Below are 18693 nucleotides of genomic sequence, written 5' to 3'. Positions count from 1 at the left end.
AAAAATAAAAGATGCAGAACAAATCTAATACAGTAAACAAACTAGAGGTAGCTTGATACTAACTAACGTCAGCTAGCTAGCTAGTTGGCCACGAAGCATCAACATCACTTTCTTTGGCCAGAATTAAGGAGACCATCATAAAACTGGACCTACATTGCATTACAGCACACACACACGTTCAGTTAGGAACTACAATGCATTATGCATAGCAGCCGGCTGCATTTTGCCTAGCTAGCTCTAATATTTACAGACTAGTAATGTACCTATCCCTTACCCGAGCTGTCTCCATCTTCGGATACAGAAGAGCTTACAGTGTCCTCTTCGTCTGTGCTGCTAGCGTCTTGATCGGGAAAATCAACCTCCATTTCTTCGTGGTTGCTTTCTTTCTTTTCACGGGCGTGCACCGGCATAACGTTAGTTCTCTTGGAAAATTAGAGGAAAGGGTTTGCGAACTGTCTTAAAAAAAAATAGCAATAAAAATGACGACGGCTAACCGGATAAACAACTAGCTAGCTAAAACAACAGAGGGAACTGGAGGTTAAAAACATGGCTACCGAATCGACCAATCAGATGCTCTTTTACAAAAAATGTCCACATTTTTGAGGAGATGGGAAACTCTATTAGAAATATATAACGCCGTTTGTACGTTGTCAATGGGCCGTGCAAGTCATTCTGGGACAAGGAGCGACAAAAGCCCAACATTAGCATGTATGTTGTGAACAAGTAGTACAACATTACCAATCTTAACTGAGATAATTGACTTGTTCAGTGTAATACCGTGTAGCTTTGTAATCGTGACATTACGTACTTTCGAGGAAAATAGACAGACTTTAGATTTCTCGACGAAAATGCTAATCGGAACTAGGAAACGCGGACATTTCGGACTTGCTGATTCGTTGAACGCGGCACGTGTGTAACTACAACCCGTTTCCTAGTTCCGACTGGCACATGAGCGCTTGACGATTAGTTTAGCAGTTGCGTGACGTATAATTACAACGTTTTGGTCGACAGTCTGCTGGGTGGGACGTTATACGTACTCTATTCATTTCCCAATGTGAGTCCCATCTCTTACTTTCTGTAATATCTCTGGTGCGCTGACTTTTTGCGGGGTTGATGTACAGTAGCTAGCTATCACATTTAGCCACCTAAACGGAGGTAGACAGAAGCGAAGTAGCCCGTCTTAACCGATAAACCTACTGGTTGTTGGTAAGTCAAATCTGATTCGGTAGTTTGTTTTTCACTTCATTGTCTGAGTATTATCGACGGTATTTAGCTGGCTAAGTGTAACTATCAAACTGTGAGAATGGTTTCCCCGGTACGGTAGTTAGCTGCTAGTTAGCGTAGTTACAACACACAAGCTAGCCTTGCCAGGCTTGTTGTGGAGGACAAAACCTAAAACCTCTGTTACTTAGCGAGTATAGCTAACGTTAACTAATTACAATACGTTGTAGCTGACCTTAACGACAAATATGACAAACAAGGTGAAGTTAATGTCTTTCATAAGTAACTTAGCCTGCTAAAGTTACCCAGAGTCATGGATATGACCTGACGACGTTACAGTTATCCAGTTAGCTAGCCATCTAACTAACTTAGCTAACGTTAGTTAAGTTGGCTAACGTTAGTACCAGGCCTTCTATCGACCACACAGATCTAACTTACGACCTGTGGCGGATATTTTACAGGTGGATATCTGTCAGCTGACGTATGCAGCCACAAGTACAAAAAAGCCAGCTGAACACGTGCTGTTATCTTGTGTTGAGAGATGGACAGGGTCTAATTCGTACTATTACAGTTATTTTATTACAGTTCTGACTGGTTTTCTTTGGTTCCATGTTTAGGTGGGTGATTTCCACAAGATGTCGTTCCCTCCTCATCTCAACCGAACCCTTTTGCCACCGGGCATCCCCCCTCCACAGTTTGCAGGTTTTCCTTCAGGTGAGTCATCAGAGACAGATATCCCATCCTATGGGCCTGTCTGTATGTAAGTTAAACAGCAACTAGATGGTTAACATGACTGATTTGTAAGGATATCTAATACTCAGCGAACTTTGTATTGAGAGAGACATTCATTTAAAATACATTTTGTATACATTAGAGGGTTCGACCGATTATGATTTTTCAACGTCGATACCGATGGCAATTACAACAATACTGAATGCACAATGAACACTTATTTGAACATAATATTATACTTTAAATCAACTTAGTCTCAAATAAATAATGAAACATGTTCAATTTGGTTTAAATAATGCAAAAACACAGTGTTGGAGAACAAAGTAAAGTGCAATATGTGCCATGTAAAAAAAGCTGAAGTTTAAGTTCCTTGCTCAGAACATCTTCGAACGCCAAGTTAACAAACAGATTAGTGACCATTTTGAATCCCACCGTACCTTCTCCGCTATGCAATCTGGTTTCCGAGCTGGTCATGGGTGCACGTCAGCCACGCTCAAGGTCCTAAACGATATCATAACCGCCATCGAAATACAATACTGTGCAGCCATATTCATCGACCTGGCCAAGGCTTTTGACTCTGTCAATCACCGCATTCTTATCGGCAGACTCAACAGCCTTGGTTTCTCAAATGACGGCCTCGCCTGGTTCACCAACTACTTCTCAGACAGAATTCAGTGTGTCAAATCGGAGGACCTGTTTTCCGGACCTCTGGCAGTTTTTATGGGGGTGCCACAGGGTTCAATTCTCAGGACGACTCTTTTCTCTGTATACATCAATGATGTCGCTCTTGCTGCTGGTGAGTCTCTGATCCACCTCTACGCTGACGACACCATTCTGTATACTTCTGGCCCTTCTTTGGACCCTTTGTTAACCTCTAGGGGCTATGTGGGACGCAAGCGTGCCACCCCTGGTACACCCTATCAACAACAGGTGAAATATCAAGAGCGCCAAATTTCAAAACAATTAAATGTCATAATTCAAATTTCTCAAACATACAACTATCTTACACCCTTTGAAAGATAAACATCTCCTTAATCTAACCACGTTGTCCGATTTCAAAAAGGCTTTATGGCGAAAGCATGAAGTTAGGTTATGTTAGGAGAGTACATTGACAATAGCTGTGTGTAATCTTTTGTCAATTCAAAGACAGGCGTCACCAAAAGCAGAAAACCAGCTAAAATTATGCACTAACCTTTGACAATCTCCATCAGATGACACTCCTAGGACATTATGTTAGACAATACATGCATTTTTAGTTCTATCAAGTTCATATTTATATCCAAAAACAGCGTTTTACTATGGCGTTGATGTTCAGGAAATCGTTTCCCTCCAATAACCGCCAGTCAAATCAGCACAACAAATTAAATAATTACTATTCGAAAACATTGGTAAAATATTATATTGTCATTCAAAGAATTATAGATTTACATCTCTTGAACGCAACCGGCTTGCCAGATTTAAAAATAACCTTACTAGGAAATCACACTTTGCAATAATCTGAGCACTGCGCCCAGAAAAATACGCTTTGCGATACAGACTAACCGCCATGTTGGAGAGATCGAAAATACTATGTAAATAATCCATTACCTTTGATTCTCTTCATCAGATGTCACTTCCAGGAATCCCAGGTCCATAACGAATGTAGTTTTGTTTGAAAAAACTCAATTTATGTCCAAAAAGCTCTGTGTTGTTAGCACATGATCTATGCTCGCCGGACTTCACTTCATGAACGAGGGAGAAAAAAATATTTACGTTCGTTCAAACATGTCAAATGTTGTATAGCATAAATCATTAGTGCCTTTTTTAACCAGAACATGAATAATATTCAAGGCGGACGATTGCATTCTCTTTTAAAACGTATTGGAACGAGAGTACCCAACATGAACTCGTGCGCCAGAGTCTAATCGGCCATCACCGTTCCATGGCTCTTGTTCGGTCAGATCTCACAGTAGAAGACTCAAAACACTTTGTAAAGACTGGTGACATCTAGTGGAAGCCATAGGAAGTGCTCAAAGATTAATAAGCCCCTGTGTGTTTCAATGGCATAGGCTTAAAGGTAATTCAACACATCAGGTATCCACTTCCTGTCAGAATTTGTCTCAGGGTTTTGACTGCCATATGAGTTATGTTATACTTACAGACACCATTCAAACAGTTTTAGAAAATTCAGTGTTTTCTATCCAAACCTGAACAATAATATGCATATTCTAGCTTCTGAGTTGGTGTAGGAGGCAGTTAAAAATGGGCACATATTTTTTTCATAAATTCTCAATACTGCCCTCAGAGCAGCTTACAGATCATTGCACCTGTAAATAGCCCACCCAACTACCTCATCCCCATATTTTGTTGTCGTCTGGAGGTTTGTTAACTTCTTAGGGCTACTAAGAAGTTAACAAACCTCCAGACGAGCTTCAATGCCATACAACTCTCCTTCCATACAACTCTCCTAAATGCATGCTCTTCAACTGATCGCTGCCCGTACCTGCCCGCCCGTCTAGCATCACTACTCTGGACGGTTCTGACTTAGAATATGTGGACAACTACAAATACCTAGGTGTCTGGTTAGACTGTAAACTCTCCTTCCAGATTCACATCAAGCATCTCCAATCTAGAATTGGCTTCCTATTTCGCAACAAAGCATCTTACACTCATGCTGCCAAACATACCCTTATAAAACTCAGTATCCTACCGGTCCTTGACTTCGGCGATGTCATTTACAAAATAGCCTCCAACACTCTACTCAGCAAATTGGATGCAGTCTATCACAGTGCCATCCGTTTTGTCACCAAAGCCCCATATACTACCCACCACTGCGACCTGTATGCTCTCGTTGGCTGGCCCTCGCTTCATATTCGTTGCAAAACCCACTGGCTCCAGGTCATCTATAAGGTGGAGCATTACCTAGCAATGGCTTATCTCAGCTCACTGGTCACCATAGCAGCACCCACCCGTAGCACGCGCTCCAGCAGGTATATTTCACTGGTCACCCCCAAAGCCAACTCCTCCTTTGGCCGCCTTTCCTTCCAGTTCTCCGCTGCCAATGACTGGATCGAATTGCAAAAATGACTGAAGCTGGAGACTCATATCTCCCTCACCAACTTTAAGCATCAGCTGTCAGAGCAGCTTACAGATCATTGCACCTGTAAATAGCCCACCCAACTACCTCATCCCCATATTTTGTTGCTCCTTTGCACCCCAGTATCTCTACTTGCACATTCATCTTCTGCACATCTATCACTCCAGTGTTTAATTGCTAAATTGTAATTATTTTGCCCCTATGGCCTATTTATTGCCTTACCTACCAAATCGTAATTAATTTGCACACACTGTATATAGACTTTTCTATTGTGTTATTGACTGTACGTTTGTTTATTCCATGTGTAACTCTGTCGCTTTGCTTAATCTTGGCCAGATATCAGTTGTAAATGAGAACTTGTTCTCAATTGGCCTACCTGGTTAAGTCAAGGTGAAATAAAAAAACATGAGAACATACAGTTGAAGTGGGAAGCTTACATAAACCTTAGCTAAATACATTTAAACTCAGTTTTTCACAATTCCTGACATTTTATCCTAGTAAAATTCAGTGTCAGTGGTCTGTTTGGATCACCACTTTATTTTAAGGATGTGAAATGTCATAATAATAGTAGAGTGATTTATTTCAGCTTTGATTTATTTCATCACATTCCCAGTGGGTCAGAAGTTTACATTCACTCAATTAGTATTTGGTAGCATTGCCTTTAAATTGTTGGACTTGGGTCAAACATTTCGGGTAGCCTTCCACAAGCTTCCCACAATAAGTTGGCCCATTCCTCCTGACAGGTTTGAGTCAGGTTTGTAAGCCTCCTTGCTCGCACACGCTTTTTCAGTTCTGCCCACAAATGTTCTATGCGATTGAGGTCCGGGCTTTGTGATGGCCACTCCAATACCTTGACTTTGTTGTCCTCAAGGCATTTTTCCACAACTTTGGAAGTATGCTTGGGGTCGTTGTCAATTTGGAAGACCCATTTGCAACCAAGCTTTAACTTCCTGACAGTCTTGAGCTGTTGCTTCAATATATCCACATCATTTTCCTGCCTAATGATGCCATTTATTTTGAAGTGCACCAGTCCCTCCTGCAGCAAAGCACCCCCACAACATGATACTGCCACCCCCATGCCTCACGTTTGGGAATAGTATTCTTTGGCTTGCAAGCCTCCCCCTTTTTCTTCCAAACATAACGATGGTCATTACAGCCAAACAGTTCTATTTCTGTTTTATCAGACCATAGGACATTTCTCCAAAAAGTATGATCTTTGTCACCATGTGTAGTTGCAAACCATAGTCTGGCTTTTTGATGGCGGTTTTGGAGCAGTGGCTTCTTCCTTGCTGAGCAGCCTTTCAGGTTATGTTGATATAGGACTCGTTTTACTGTGGATATAGATTCTTTTTGTACCTGTTTCCTCCAGCATCTTCACAAGGCCTTTGCTGCTGTTCTGGGATTGATTTGCACTTTTCACACCAAAGTACGTTCATCTCTGGGAGACAGAACGCGTCTCCTTCGTCCTTCTTGAGCGGTATGACGGCTGCGTGGTCCCATGGTGTTTATACTTGCGTACTATTGTTTGTACAGATGAACGTGGTACCTTCAGGCGTTTGGAAATTGCTCCCAAATGTCAACCAGACTTGTGGAGGTCAACAATTGTTTTTATGAGGTCTTGGCTGAAATCTTTGGATTTTTTTCCCCTTGATGTCTAGCAAAGAGGCACTGAGTTTGAAGGTAGACCTTGAAACATCCACAGGTACACCTCCAATTGACTCAAATTATGTCAATTAGTCTATCAGAAGCTTCTAAAGCCATGATGACATTTTCTGGAATTTTCCAAGCTGTTTAAAGGCACAGTTAACTTAGCGTATGTAAACTTCTGACCCACTGGAATTGTGATACAATTAAATAATCTGTCTGTAAACAATTGTTGACTTTCCATACCTATAGTTTGTGAACAAGACATTTGTGGAGTGGTTGAAAGACAAGTTTTAATGATTCCAACCTAAGTGTATGTCTCTTCCAACTTCAACTGTATGAAAGCCGGTGGTTCCTTTTAACATGAGTCTTCAATTTTCCCAGTTAAAAAGTTTTAGGTTGTAGTTATTATAGGAGTTTTGATGTGTCGACTATTTCTCTCTCTACCATTTTGTATGTCATATACCTTTGACTATTGGATGTTCTTATAGGCACTTTAGTATTGCCAGCCTAATCTCGGGAGTTGATAGGCTTGAAGTCATAAACAGTGCTGTGCTTCAAGCATTACTAAGAGCTGCTTGCAAACGCAGTAAAGGGCTGTTTGAATGAATTCATACGAGCCTCCTACTGCCTACCACCTCTCAGTAAGACTGCTCTATCAAATATCAAATCATAGACTTAATTATAAAGACACAGAAATACGAGCCTTTGGTCCTTAATATGGTCAAATCCGGAAACGGTCATTTAGAAAACAAAACGTTTATTCTTTCAGTGAAATACGGAGCCGTTTTGTATTTTATCAAACGAACGGGTGGCAACCCTAAGTCTAAATATTGCTGTTACATTGCACAACCTTCAATGTTATGTCATAATTATGTCAAATTCTGGCAAATTAATTACCGTCTTTAAGAAGAAATGGTCTTCACACAGTTCCCAACGAGCCAGGCGGCCCAAACTGCTGCATATACCCTGACTCTGCTTTCACTGAACGCAAGAGAAGTGACAATTGCCTGCTAGCATGCATTTCTTTTAATTAAATATGCAGGTCTAAAAAAAATATACTTCTGTGTATTGATTTTAAGAAAGGCATTGATGTTTATGGTTAGGTACATTTGTGCAACAATTGTGCTTTTTGTTAAATCATCACCCGTTTGGCGAAGTTGAAGTAGGCTGTGATTCAATGATAAATTAACAGGCACCGCTTTGGTTATATGCAACGCAGGACAAGCTCATTAACCTAGTAATATCATCAACCATGTGTAGTTAGCTAGTGATTATGTGAAGATTTTTTTTTTTTATATAAGATGCGTTTAATGCTAGTTAGCAACTTACCTTGGTTCCTTGCAGCCACAAGGTCCTTTTGATGCTGTCCTCGCGTAACAGGTGGTCAGCCTGCCACTCAGTCTCCTCGTGGATTGCAATGTAATCGGCGTCCAAAAAGGCCCATTACCGATTTTTGTTATGAAAACTTGAAATCAGCCCTAATTAATCGGCCATGCCGATTTTTAAACGGTCGACCTCTAGTATACATTATTGCGTTGTCTCTATTCCAGGTACCCCAATGATACCAGTCCACATGGGTATTATGACCCAAACCCCCGCGGTCTTGGTGCCCACCTCCATGCCTGCGGCACCCAGGAAGGAGGCCGCCCTGGTGAAGGCCAAGGAGACGGACGAGAACAGTGGCCCCACCACCACTGTGTTTGTAGGGAACATCTCAGAGAAAGCCTCGGACATGCTGATTCGACAGCTGCTGGCGGTGAGGAAGGGGAACTTGAATGCAGATGCTTTGGAAAGAGACATTAAACTTTATTTAGGCTATAGACAGTGTCTTTTAGTCACAAGTCGTGCTAGTGGAATAGACAATTGAAACCACCTTTCTGAACCAGGATAGTTTTGCTTCTGTTTTTTTTTGCATGTGACAGTGCAGTTTGCCTTTTTTAGGTTTGATTTATAAAAGCTGTTTCCCTTTTGGCCAACAATGTTTCCCCTGATACTCTGATGAAAAGCAATGTCCTTTAGTAGGTCCCTGTAGTAAAGCAAGCAATTATTCACTCTTCAGAAATGTGGCCTGGTCCTAAGCTGGAAGAGAGTCCAAGGAGCCTCTGGAAAACTTCAAGGTAAAAACAGAACAGGTACAACACTTCTAAAGTACTCTACCACCATGTAAGTCCAATGTCACCCTCGCTAAGGCGTGCTTTGCCAATGTGAAGCAACTACTATTTAGTGGGGGGAAAAATGTGCAGGCTCCTGTTCAGTAGGTATTAATCAGAAGAAAGCAGACTAAAAAAGGTTGTAACTACATGGACATGTCTGATAAGAAACACTCGTTTAAATTTTCCATTCCATGCCCTAATGAACACGACCCTGCTGAAGCTATTCCTCATTCCTGGTTGCGACTCCGATGGCTGTGTATTGCTATAAACCCTCGGCCCCCATCCTTCCTTCTCTATTCTCTCCAGCTTTTGGGTTCTGTGAGTACAAGGAGCCTGAGTCAACACTACGGGCCCTTCGGCTGCTCCACGAGCTGCAGATCGGGGTGAAAAAGCTGCTGGTGAAGGTGGACGCCAAGACCAAGGCCCAGCTGGATGAGTTCAAGGCCAAGAAGAAGAGCAGCACCAACGGCAATGGGGTGGGTAATGTAGTTGGGAAGGGGGACACTCCGAGCTGGAGGGATGGGAGAGGCGACTGTCACATTACCATGTAGGTTATGGGCTAGTTTCTAGGACAGATATTAGTCAAGGACTAGGCTTAATCTATTTCAATGGAATCTCTATTGAATTAGCTTTTTAGTCCTGGACTGGGCTTAATCTGTGTTTGGGAAACTGGTCCTAAATGTTGAATGAAATTAAAACCTTCAGCCACCTGCCAGTATGCTGGTCTGAGTGACATCCAGTGGAGACTGATGGACCCAACTCTCGGAGGCAGGGTTGGCTAAACGAATGGGAATCTCTGGCGAAAGGCCTGAAACAAAATAGCTCCTTATATTTCAAATAAAAAAATTTAAACAAGTGAGGCTGAAGATCAGTTGGCTTGGATGTAATACTAACCCGCCCGTCTCTCTCGCGGTCTCCGTTTTTCTTTCTGCTTGAAGGCAAAGGCAGAGGGTGGAAAAGAGGAGGAGGAGGAGGAGGCGGAGGAAGAGGTGATCGACGAGGACACCAAGAGGCGGGATCAGGTCGTCAAGGGCGCCATCGACGGTCTGATCCGCGAGTATGCCAGCGAGCTCAATGCTGCCTCGAATGAAGAGTCCCCCCACCGCAGGAAGAAGAAAGAGAAGAAAGAAGAGGTACGTAGGGCTACTTTCTCTCTTATCTCACTTTAGATTTACCTGGTACGCGTTGGTTGGGGGTTGTGATACTGTATTGTATTTGGGTACATTATATACAGTCATGACCGAAATTATTGGCACCCTTGATAAAGATGAGCTGAAGAAAAGGCAGGATAACGCCTCCCGTGTGGCGCGGTGGTCTAAGGCACTGTATTGCAGCGCTAGCTGTGCCACTAAAGATCCTGGTGTGAGTCCCATGCTCTGTCGCTGCTGGGTCGTGACCCGGGAGACCCATGGGGCGGCGCACAATTGGCCCAGCGTTGTCAGGGGAGGGTTTGGCCGGCAGGGGATGTTCTTGTCCCATCACGCTCTAGCGACTCGTGTGGCGGGCCGGGCACAATGCACGCTGACACGATCGCCAGGTGTATGCTTCTGGATTAAGCGGGCATTGTGTCAAGAAGCAGTGCGGCTTGGCTGGGTCGTGTTTCGGAGGACGCACGGCTCTCGACCTTCACCTCTCCCGAGTCCATACGGGAGTTGCAGCGATGGGACAAGACTGTAACTACCAATATGGATATCCCAAAAAAGGGAAAATAAAATAGACTGAATAAAATGGTATGTTCAAAAAAAAGGGGAAATTATTTTATATTAATCCAATTGCCTACATTGTATTTGTTGGTATACGAAAGTCTGGATAGGGATTAAGTCTAGTCCTGAGGAGTATCCTACGTACCTGGTGAGATGACGGTCAACTCGGGATAACCGGTCATTCGAAAGTGTCTCACCTTTTAGCCAGGTCCATTTCTATGGCAATGAATCCTTCAGCACTAACCTGGTCCGGTGCAGGCTAACTCCATTTAACCTAAATAAAATGACTGTGCCATGACTTGAGGACCAATCCCCTTAATTTGAGGAAGACTGCAGATTCAACATTTTGTATTAAATCATTGTTGTGTAAGTTTGGTTGACAGAATGACCCTGAACACTGTCCCTTCTTCCTGCCTCCCATCGTCCCTTAGGAGGATATCAACGCAATTGGCGGATTGGAGGATGACAAGAGAGACCTGATTTCTAGAGAGATCAGTAAATTCCGCGACACCCACAAGGTATATTACCTTACTCTTCTCTCTCACTCACATTGCAGGTTTTTGGAAAAGAAGCTACACACGCTAGTAGTGCACTTCTTTTGGGTTTTCACACTTACTGCTAGTGGACATTTTGTGCCAGGACCTGTTTTATATAGTCTAAATCAGGGATGGGCAACTCTGCTGGGGGTGGGTGTCCACACAATCTGAACTCATCATGAGGGGCTGCAGTTGCTCGCGGGTCTGTGTACCCACATCCATTCCCCCCCCCCCACACACACACACACACACTGCGAGCAAAACATTTTGGTGGCCCCCCTTTTGACAGTGGAGATACATTTTTGTAATTTTTTGTGTGTGTGCAATTCTACTCACTTTGCCATGCAGTTGGAGAAAGGTTTGCAGTTTTTTAAAATTTGTTTTCTGACTGAGTCTGACTAACAAAATCAATGGGGGGCCCCCTGCCGGTAATTCACCATGATAACAAGTTTAGATAGCTGGTCGCTAAACTAACTTGGCAATCTAAAACATTTTAGCTGACATGGGCAAATTGACTATCAGTCAAAACAAGAGTAAAACTGCATATGTACAACCAAATTTTGAAATTCAAAAGGCCCATGGGCCACCAGTTGCCCATCCCTGGTCTAAATTTAGGATGGGAGAATAGTTGAATTTTTATGTCAAAATATTGCATACCTTGCTCAAATCTCAGTGTGAAATATCTGGATTTGTAGTATTGTCACCGTTTTCAAACCTAATTTGACTCGTGTCGGCGGGACATTTTATTTTGTATATATTAGGGTATTTAGGTGTGACAGTATAGCTGGCTAGATCCATAACTCATTCATCACACACAAACAAAATGCATGGCGACGATGTAAAGTTACCTTAAAGCTAATCTATTCATTAAACCCCGCCATTATGATAGAGATCATATGGTGACTAAAGCAAGATGAATCTCAGAGCTTTGGAAAAAGTTGTCGAGGATAGCATGTAAGTATGAGCTTTCCTTTATTTTGTACATATACTGGGCGCTCCCCCCTTGAGGATTCACATAGGGGCAACTGCACAGGCACTCCGGCATACAGTGGTGGCTGAGGTTGTGGAACTTAATGAGAACCTCTCAACACACAGCCCACCTTTTCCATTAGATACATGTCAACAGAATGTTGGTCTTGCTTTTAGACCAGTTATTTGCCATATGTGGAGAGAACCATGCCAATTTTTGATTTCCATCTATTTATCATGTCTGCAAGCCAGAGAGGCCAGTGAACCTGTGTGAGTCCTCTGTAAATGATGATCATTCTACATAATGTGTGTGTAAAAGTCAAGTCACTGAGACTCGGTCAATAACCACTGCAGTGATTTGGGCTGTAGATTGTACTGTTATAGCAGTGGGGTTGGGGGGGGCGCCCCTCCACAGCACTCTGCGTTCTGAAGACGAGCCAGGTGAGTTCCAACCCACCCTGTGGATAAGTGTGTGTGTTAGAGAAAAGTCCCATCTCCTCGTCCTGTGTCCAATTGTCAGTCCCTCTATTTCTATGTCTTCTTTGATTCTCTTTCCCTCTTGTCACTTTAGCTCTTTCTCCCTTTATTCTCTGAACTTGTCTGTCCCCTTTTCTTCCTTATTTCTAATTGCCGTTCACCCCCTTCATCTTCATTTTCATGCAGCCATTATTTGTGGTGTTCATAATCTACGGCAGTAGACTTGCGGTAAAGGAGGTACTAGTTATACGTAATGAGATCCTTTCTCAAGCTCAAATGGTAAGGCCTATGCTTGATATAGAAGGGAAACGTCATGTACCCTATGGCCTACCTGCAGTTACTCTATGCCCAAGCTGTCACCAATGGCGCGCAGAGCACGGTAAGTTCAAGTAGGAAGACTTAACCAATCAGACCCCTTCCACCCATGCCCATAGTACCTGTGTGCTCTCTTCTCTATTTCCCCCCCATCTCTCCTTTTCTACCTGTTGTTTTCCTTGCTCCTCGTCTTAAGCTGCACTAGACCCGTGGCTCTGTAGTCTGGGTCAGTCCAGAAGGACAACCATCTGTTGTTCGTTATGGACTGCTTTTAGCGGTCTGACCCCATAGGTAACCTGTGGTCTCACTGTATTTCACAAAAACCCCAACCTCGGTGTATTCAGAATGCATGGTTTGTAATTCTGTAAATCGGTTGCGTACACGGGGAGCCATGGGCGTAGTGCTAGGAGGGAGTTGTCTCTTAGCGTGTGTCTGGGAAATGGAGTCACAGGAGAACTACAGAAGACCGAAGCAGGGGTAAGAGCCTCTACGATTTAATTTACCTGTCCAGAAAATGTCAAAATAACTAAAAATAAGATGTACCAGGATGTTTCACGGCTTTCTGTTTTTACCAATGTACCCCATAGAAGTTAACGGTTGTTTTTGATGATTTGCTTGAGGGAAAGTGAATTTCCCCCCCTGTGTATCGTTTGACCTGCTTTTCCTTCCAGGCCTAACTTTTATAGGCTTGTAGGGGCAGCGACGGGCTGAAATCCGTAGTTCAACACCTGTAAGTCACAACAACTAGTTTCACGAAAGGATTGACACCTTTTTTTTGTTTTGTTTCTCTTGTAATGAGGACACTGACTTGGGAGAGAAAAAGCGTTGTCTATCAAGCAGCTCCTTTTTCTCGTTTTGAATGCCTGTGACCTTTGACATGGCCAACAAGATGTTGTCTTTGACCTCAAAGTGGTTTCCAGTGTCTTTTTAGTTAACTTGTAAGTCACCCTGCTTGTGCTAAACAATCATTGTACTATATTGATACTGTGGTCTGCAACTGGTGGCCCGCAGGCCAAATCCATCCTGCAAGCCTAATTTGTTTAATTTTGAACATTTTATTTGGTCCCCAAGGTTCTCAGTAAAAAAAACGAAATCATGCTATACATGGACAAAGGAGTGCCGTGTCTCATGACAGCTTGTTGTTATTTTCCCATAGGAACTCTTAGCCCTGCCAAGGAGTGGCTGTTGTGCCAAAACGTCAGCCTCTATCTAACTCAACTACTTCATCCTTAGATAACAGGAATCTGCATTGTTACAGTAGTCCCCTCTGCCCCCAGAGCCTGGAAGCCACTTCTAGATCCACTTCTGTGCACTTATAGAGAAGCGTGTGACCCAGCCTCACTGTGCTCCTGTTCTGTTGCATGGCTGTCCTCCCCGGAGCCTCCAACTTATCAACCTCCTCTGTTCTCTTTGCAGAAACTGGAGGAGGAGAAGGACAAGAAAGAGAAGGAGCGTGCAGAGTTTGATCGCGAGCGACGGGAGAGGGACAAGGAGAGGGAACGTGAAAGGGAGCGCCGGGACCGCGAGCGGGAGAAAGAGCGCGAGAAGGAGAGGGAGCGGGAGAGGGAGCGTGAGCGCGAGAGAGACCGCGAACGGGACAGAGGTGACCGAGACCGCGAACGGGATCGCAACCGGACGAAAGAGCGAGAGTGGGAAAGGGAGAGGAGCCGCGACAGGAGCAAAGACCGCAGCCACTCCAGGTGTGTTTTTAAATAACGCAATGAATTGTGAAGGAAGGAAGGAATGATTGGGAGGTAACTAGGTTGATGTTATGTTGTAGAGAGGTGAGTCGCGACAGAGACAAGGACAAGAAGCGTGACCAGGAGGATGAGGAGGAGGTCTACGAGCGGAGAAGGCTGGAGAGGAAACTCCGAGACAAGGAGGCAGCCTATCAAGAGGTAGCTTACAGTTGCGTGAGAATCATGTGTGTTGGCTGTGAAATGTTGCTTAATTTCTGTCTCGTGTCTGTCTGAAGCGTCTGAAAAACTGGGAGATCCGCGAGAGGAAGAAGGCTCGAGACTACTCCAAGGAGTCTGAGCGGGAGGAAGAGCGCAGGAGAGAGATGGTAGGAAGAAATACAAACCCCGTTCTCACCCTCGCATGGCATTCCTGGGTTGTGTTGAGCAGGGAGAAAACCTTTTGAAACAAGGGGAGGGACTACCTGAACTTGTCCAATGGGAATGCTGATTTTCATTGTCCGTTGTGAAACGTTTTGCTGCGCTGTGCACCACTACTGAACAGGACTCGGGTTTACCACTGATCTGGGCGTGAAATGTCCTTTTGGTTTGAAGAGTCCTGCCGTAGACATAATTGGTATGTGTTTCCATTCATCATTGTGTCCTACAGACTAAAGAAAGCAAACGGCTGAAGGAGTTCCTGGAGGACTATGATGACGACAGAGATGACCCTAAGTACTACAGGTGACCACCAGCACATTGTTTTTCATTTATGATGCTGATCCGCTAGGTTTACATACTACAGAAGATAAATCAGAATGGAAGATATAATTGAGACCGTTTTAATGTCGATAATGTAAACTGTCAAGATGATGGCGGTCTGAAACGATAACATATGTTTTTGGCTTTGACATTTGGGAAGAGAACACCCCCCCCCCCAAAAAAAAACTTGAAGACATTTGATGAGTGTCAGGGCCATTGTTATAAAATATGTTGTTCCGTGTGTGACCCCTAGGGGCAGCGCACTGCAGAAGCGTCTGAGAGACCGGGAGAAGGAGACTGAGGTGGATGAGCGCGACAGGAAGAGAGAGAAGGAAGAGCTGGAGGAGATCAGACAAAGGCTGCTGGCCGAGGGACACCCAGACCCCGAAGCCGAGATACGCAGGGTGAGAGAGAGGGAGGGAGTGTGTGTGTGTGACTGTATCTGCCTGACTGTGTTTATGCCTGAAGGTCATTTTGTCCTCGGATCCCTTTGTCTATATGTCTGCATTGTAAGTGGGTCTCTATCCATCTGGCTATCTTGGCTACACAATAACGTTAGGTGAGTGTATCCACTTTTCTGACTGTGTAAGCCCCTTGTCTCACACTGCTTCTCTTTACCGATTGGTCCAGATGGAAGAAGAGGCGGAGCGTCTGCGCCAGCCTCCGGTGAAGCCAGAGCCCGACCCTGAGGAGGAGCGGGTACACAAGGCCCCACGGGTGGACCGGGATCGCCGAGGAGACAGGGACCGAGACCGAGGTGATCGGGAGAGAGAGAGAGGTGATCGAGACCGAGGTGATCGGGAGAGAGGGGAAAGAGAACGAGGTGATCGGGAGAGAGGGAGGGGGGAAAGAGACCGGGAGAGAGGGGAGAGGGACAGAGGGGACCACCATGTACCCCACCATCACCACCCCCACTCTGATGATGATGTGGAAGAGGGGGAGGAGGAGTTTGATGACGATGACCAATCGGGGTCCAAGCCCTGCCTGAAGCCCACGCTGCGGCCAATCACGGCGGCTCCCTCTGTTTCGTCGGCCAGCGGGGGCGCCACCCCCAACACGCCTTGTGGCGGGGATGAGTCGCCCTGCGGCATCATCATCCCCCACGAGAACTCGCCCCCTCACGAGACCCCGCCCCAGGAGGAGTTCCGCCCCAAGATCGGCCTCAGTCTCAAACTGGGTGAGTTCGGTCGGTGGGACAAGCTAGGTCTAGAATCATCTGGACATAATGACAACTATAGTGCTAACTAACTAATGATCTGTTGTGTAGATCCAATTAAGCGCCTCAATCACTAATGAAGGGGAAAGATCAGGATAATGAAATAAGACTGCATATCTTCACCATTTTTAGATTGAGGCATATAGCTGTATCTGCACTGATGTCTTGGGCTGTGGCCTGAAAAACTAATATGAGAGGGATGCCACTTAAACTGCTTTAAAATATAAATTAAATGGAACTGTCCTGTTTCAGACATACTTTAAGCCTTTCTTCATGGAGTATGTCTAAATATCTCTCTAGGAGCCACTAGCAGCCCCAGCCAGCCCAACGTGGCCATCAAACGGAAGAAGCTCACTGTGGACAGCGTCTTTAACAAATTCGACGATGAGGAGGCAGACGAGGCTCCCCGCAAGCGCAAGCTGGTGCCACTGGACTACGGCGACGACGACAAGAACCTCCAGAGTGTGGTAGACGGCGCCTCGGGCCTGGCGGCCATCAAGGGCGCCAACACAGAGGAGAAGCGCAAGCACATCAAGAGCCTGATTGAGAAGATCCCCACGGGCAAGACGGAGCTGTTCTCCTACCCGCTGGACTGGTCCGCCGTGGACTCGGTGAGGATAGGATGTGGCAGTACCCTGCTTTCCAGTCTGTTTCTGCTCTCTTGCCAACTAATTCTGTGTTAGCAAGAGCGCGGAAACCAGACTAGTGGTGGGCAAACCAGAGGAAATGTGACATACAGAACGCTGGTTGGTTTTGATAATTCAACAACTAGAAGCTCTAGTCCAAGGGAATTGCTGATGTAGCCCTTTGTCAAAGTAGAAAATGTGTTTCCCTACAAAACTGGTACAGAACTATATGAATAATATCTGGTGCAGTGACTAAAGTACTTCTGACTGTCCTCCCCAGACTCTGATGGATCGACGCATACGCCCCTGGATCAACAAAAAGATCATAGAGTACATTGGAGAAGAGGAGGCTACACTAGTCGATTTTGTCTGCTCAAAGGTGTGTAAACGTGATTGACGCAATTTACTGGGGAGCTGGGTGTTTTTGCAATATGAGTTTCATTCTGATTCCTTCATTTTGACCTCCCCCAGGTGATGGCTCATGGTACACCACAGGGTATCTTGGATGATGTTGCCATGGTGAGTATCCCAAGAAATATACTGGGAAACACTCAGTTGTCTGTCCAGCTAAAACTGATTTGACTGTGTTTTGATCAGATTGAGTTTAGATCGAAGTATTAAACAGGCCTTAAGGGCCTTGTTGAACTGCTTTTGGTCTCCTGATTTAAAAGAAAAGTTAAGTACCATTTCATTAATCTCACTGTAATGCGGTTTCTCTACACCAAGGTTTTGGATGAAGAAGCAGAGGTCTTCATTGTTAAGATGTGGAGGTTGCTGATCTACGAAACGGAAGCCAAGAAGATTGGGCTGGTGAAATAAGAAACCCAAGAAGGCACTGAACGAATCCAACTTTTTCTAATAGAGTAATCTGACTTTAGCGTTGTCAGTCACCAAAAAGACTTCTCAATTTGAGCAGCCTAAAATCAAAGAATGGGCTCAACCTAATAATACCAACAGCATTCACACGTTGAGCTCCCGTTTTCTCATTCTTCCAATAGACTCTGGTACATGTCATGTTACTCTACTACAGCTGCTGACTTTGTATTGGTGTGTGTGTGTGTGTGTGTGTGTGTGAGAATGACTGACGAAGTGCTTATTGAAGATGCATGAAAGCAACCACTTGGACAATGGCCCTACTACAGTCTCTTGGCTCGAGTTGGATGTTCTGAGGGTGACAGTGGAGGTAGCGGATAAGGGGTTAACGGTTGATGAAGAGAATAGCTACTAAGCTGTGGAAAGAAGTTTACTGAAAAGCATCTCACCGTTCTGTTTCTCTATAGTTTTGTGATGTTAGTATTCGGAACCATTCACAACTTCTCTATCATAAGTTATTGGACAGCTGTTTATGCGAAGGGTAGACCTTTTAAGGAGATTTGTTTTTGTATTACAATACTTTCTATAAATTCTTCTATTTAAGGAGGATAGGCCAGCTATTGAACATTTGACTTGTGGTTGGTTGGTCTCGTAACACAGGAAACAGCACCACCTGGAAAGGATACTGATTTGTGTAAACATTGTTTCCATTTTCTTTTTGTACCAGTGGAAATTTTGTTTTCAATAAAGCTTTTTTTTTTAAGACTTGAA

The 18693-nt window shown here is 44.4% G+C and overlaps 2 protein-coding genes across 8 annotated transcripts in view; one reads left to right on the top strand and one right to left on the bottom strand.

Moving 5' to 3' along the window:
- LOC115174609 (breast cancer metastasis-suppressor 1-like protein-A) overlaps window positions 1-796 on the bottom strand; it is an 11661-nt gene extending 10865 nt beyond the window's left edge. For all 4 annotated transcript variants that reach the window (XM_029733310.1, XM_029733311.1, XM_029733312.1 and 1 more), the window contains exon 1: window positions 275-796. In XM_029733310.1, coding sequence (XP_029589170.1) covers window positions 275-410 — 136 coding nt within the window. In that variant the 5' untranslated portion in view covers window positions 411-796. The remainder of the gene's footprint in view (window positions 1-274) is intronic.
- On the top strand, window positions 691-18693 carry LOC115174608 (RNA-binding protein 25). Of its 4 annotated transcripts, none has more exons than XM_029733307.1 (17): window positions 691-708; window positions 1839-1935; window positions 8227-8432; window positions 8736-8808; window positions 9136-9305; window positions 9768-9962; window positions 10964-11050; window positions 14246-14529; window positions 14610-14727; window positions 14805-14894; window positions 15176-15249; window positions 15521-15671; window positions 15898-16444; window positions 16784-17094; window positions 17390-17488; window positions 17581-17628; window positions 17836-18693. In XM_029733307.1, the coding sequence occupies exons 2-17, from the start codon at window positions 1857-1859 to the stop codon at window positions 17926-17928; spliced, it is 2625 nt and encodes an 874-aa protein (XP_029589167.1). In that variant the 5' UTR covers window positions 691-708; window positions 1839-1856; the 3' UTR covers window positions 17929-18693. The 4 variants fall into 4 exon arrangements, with proteins under 4 accessions (XP_029589167.1, XP_029589166.1, XP_029589168.1 ...); XM_029733306.1 differs by lacking the exon at window positions 691-708 and adding an exon at window positions 974-1054; XM_029733308.1 differs by lacking the exon at window positions 691-708 and adding an exon at window positions 1078-1206 and having other exon boundaries at window positions 8736-8793.

The sequence above is a fragment of the Salmo trutta genome, chromosome 35 (assembly GCF_901001165.1).
Source record: "Salmo trutta chromosome 35, fSalTru1.1, whole genome shotgun sequence".
Classification (NCBI taxonomy): Eukaryota; Metazoa; Chordata; class Actinopteri; order Salmoniformes; family Salmonidae; genus Salmo; species Salmo trutta.
The sequence above is the reverse complement of the archived record's forward strand: the minus strand, read 5'-3'. Positions and strand labels throughout refer to the sequence as shown.

Bases quoted from the DNA above. Each gene is read 5' to 3' on its own strand.
- LOC115174608 (XM_029733307.1), top strand. From the start codon at position 1,857: ATGTCGTTCCCTCCTCATCTCAACCGAACCCTTTTGCCACCGGGCATC. The intron at 8,433-8,735 runs GTGAGGAAGGGG...TTCACTCTTCAG, and splicing joins TGATTCGACAGCTGCTGGCG to AAATGTGGCCTGGTCCTAAG. The intron at 15,250-15,520 runs GTGACCACCAGC...TGTGACCCCTAG, and splicing joins GATGACCCTAAGTACTACAG to GGGCAGCGCACTGCAGAAGC.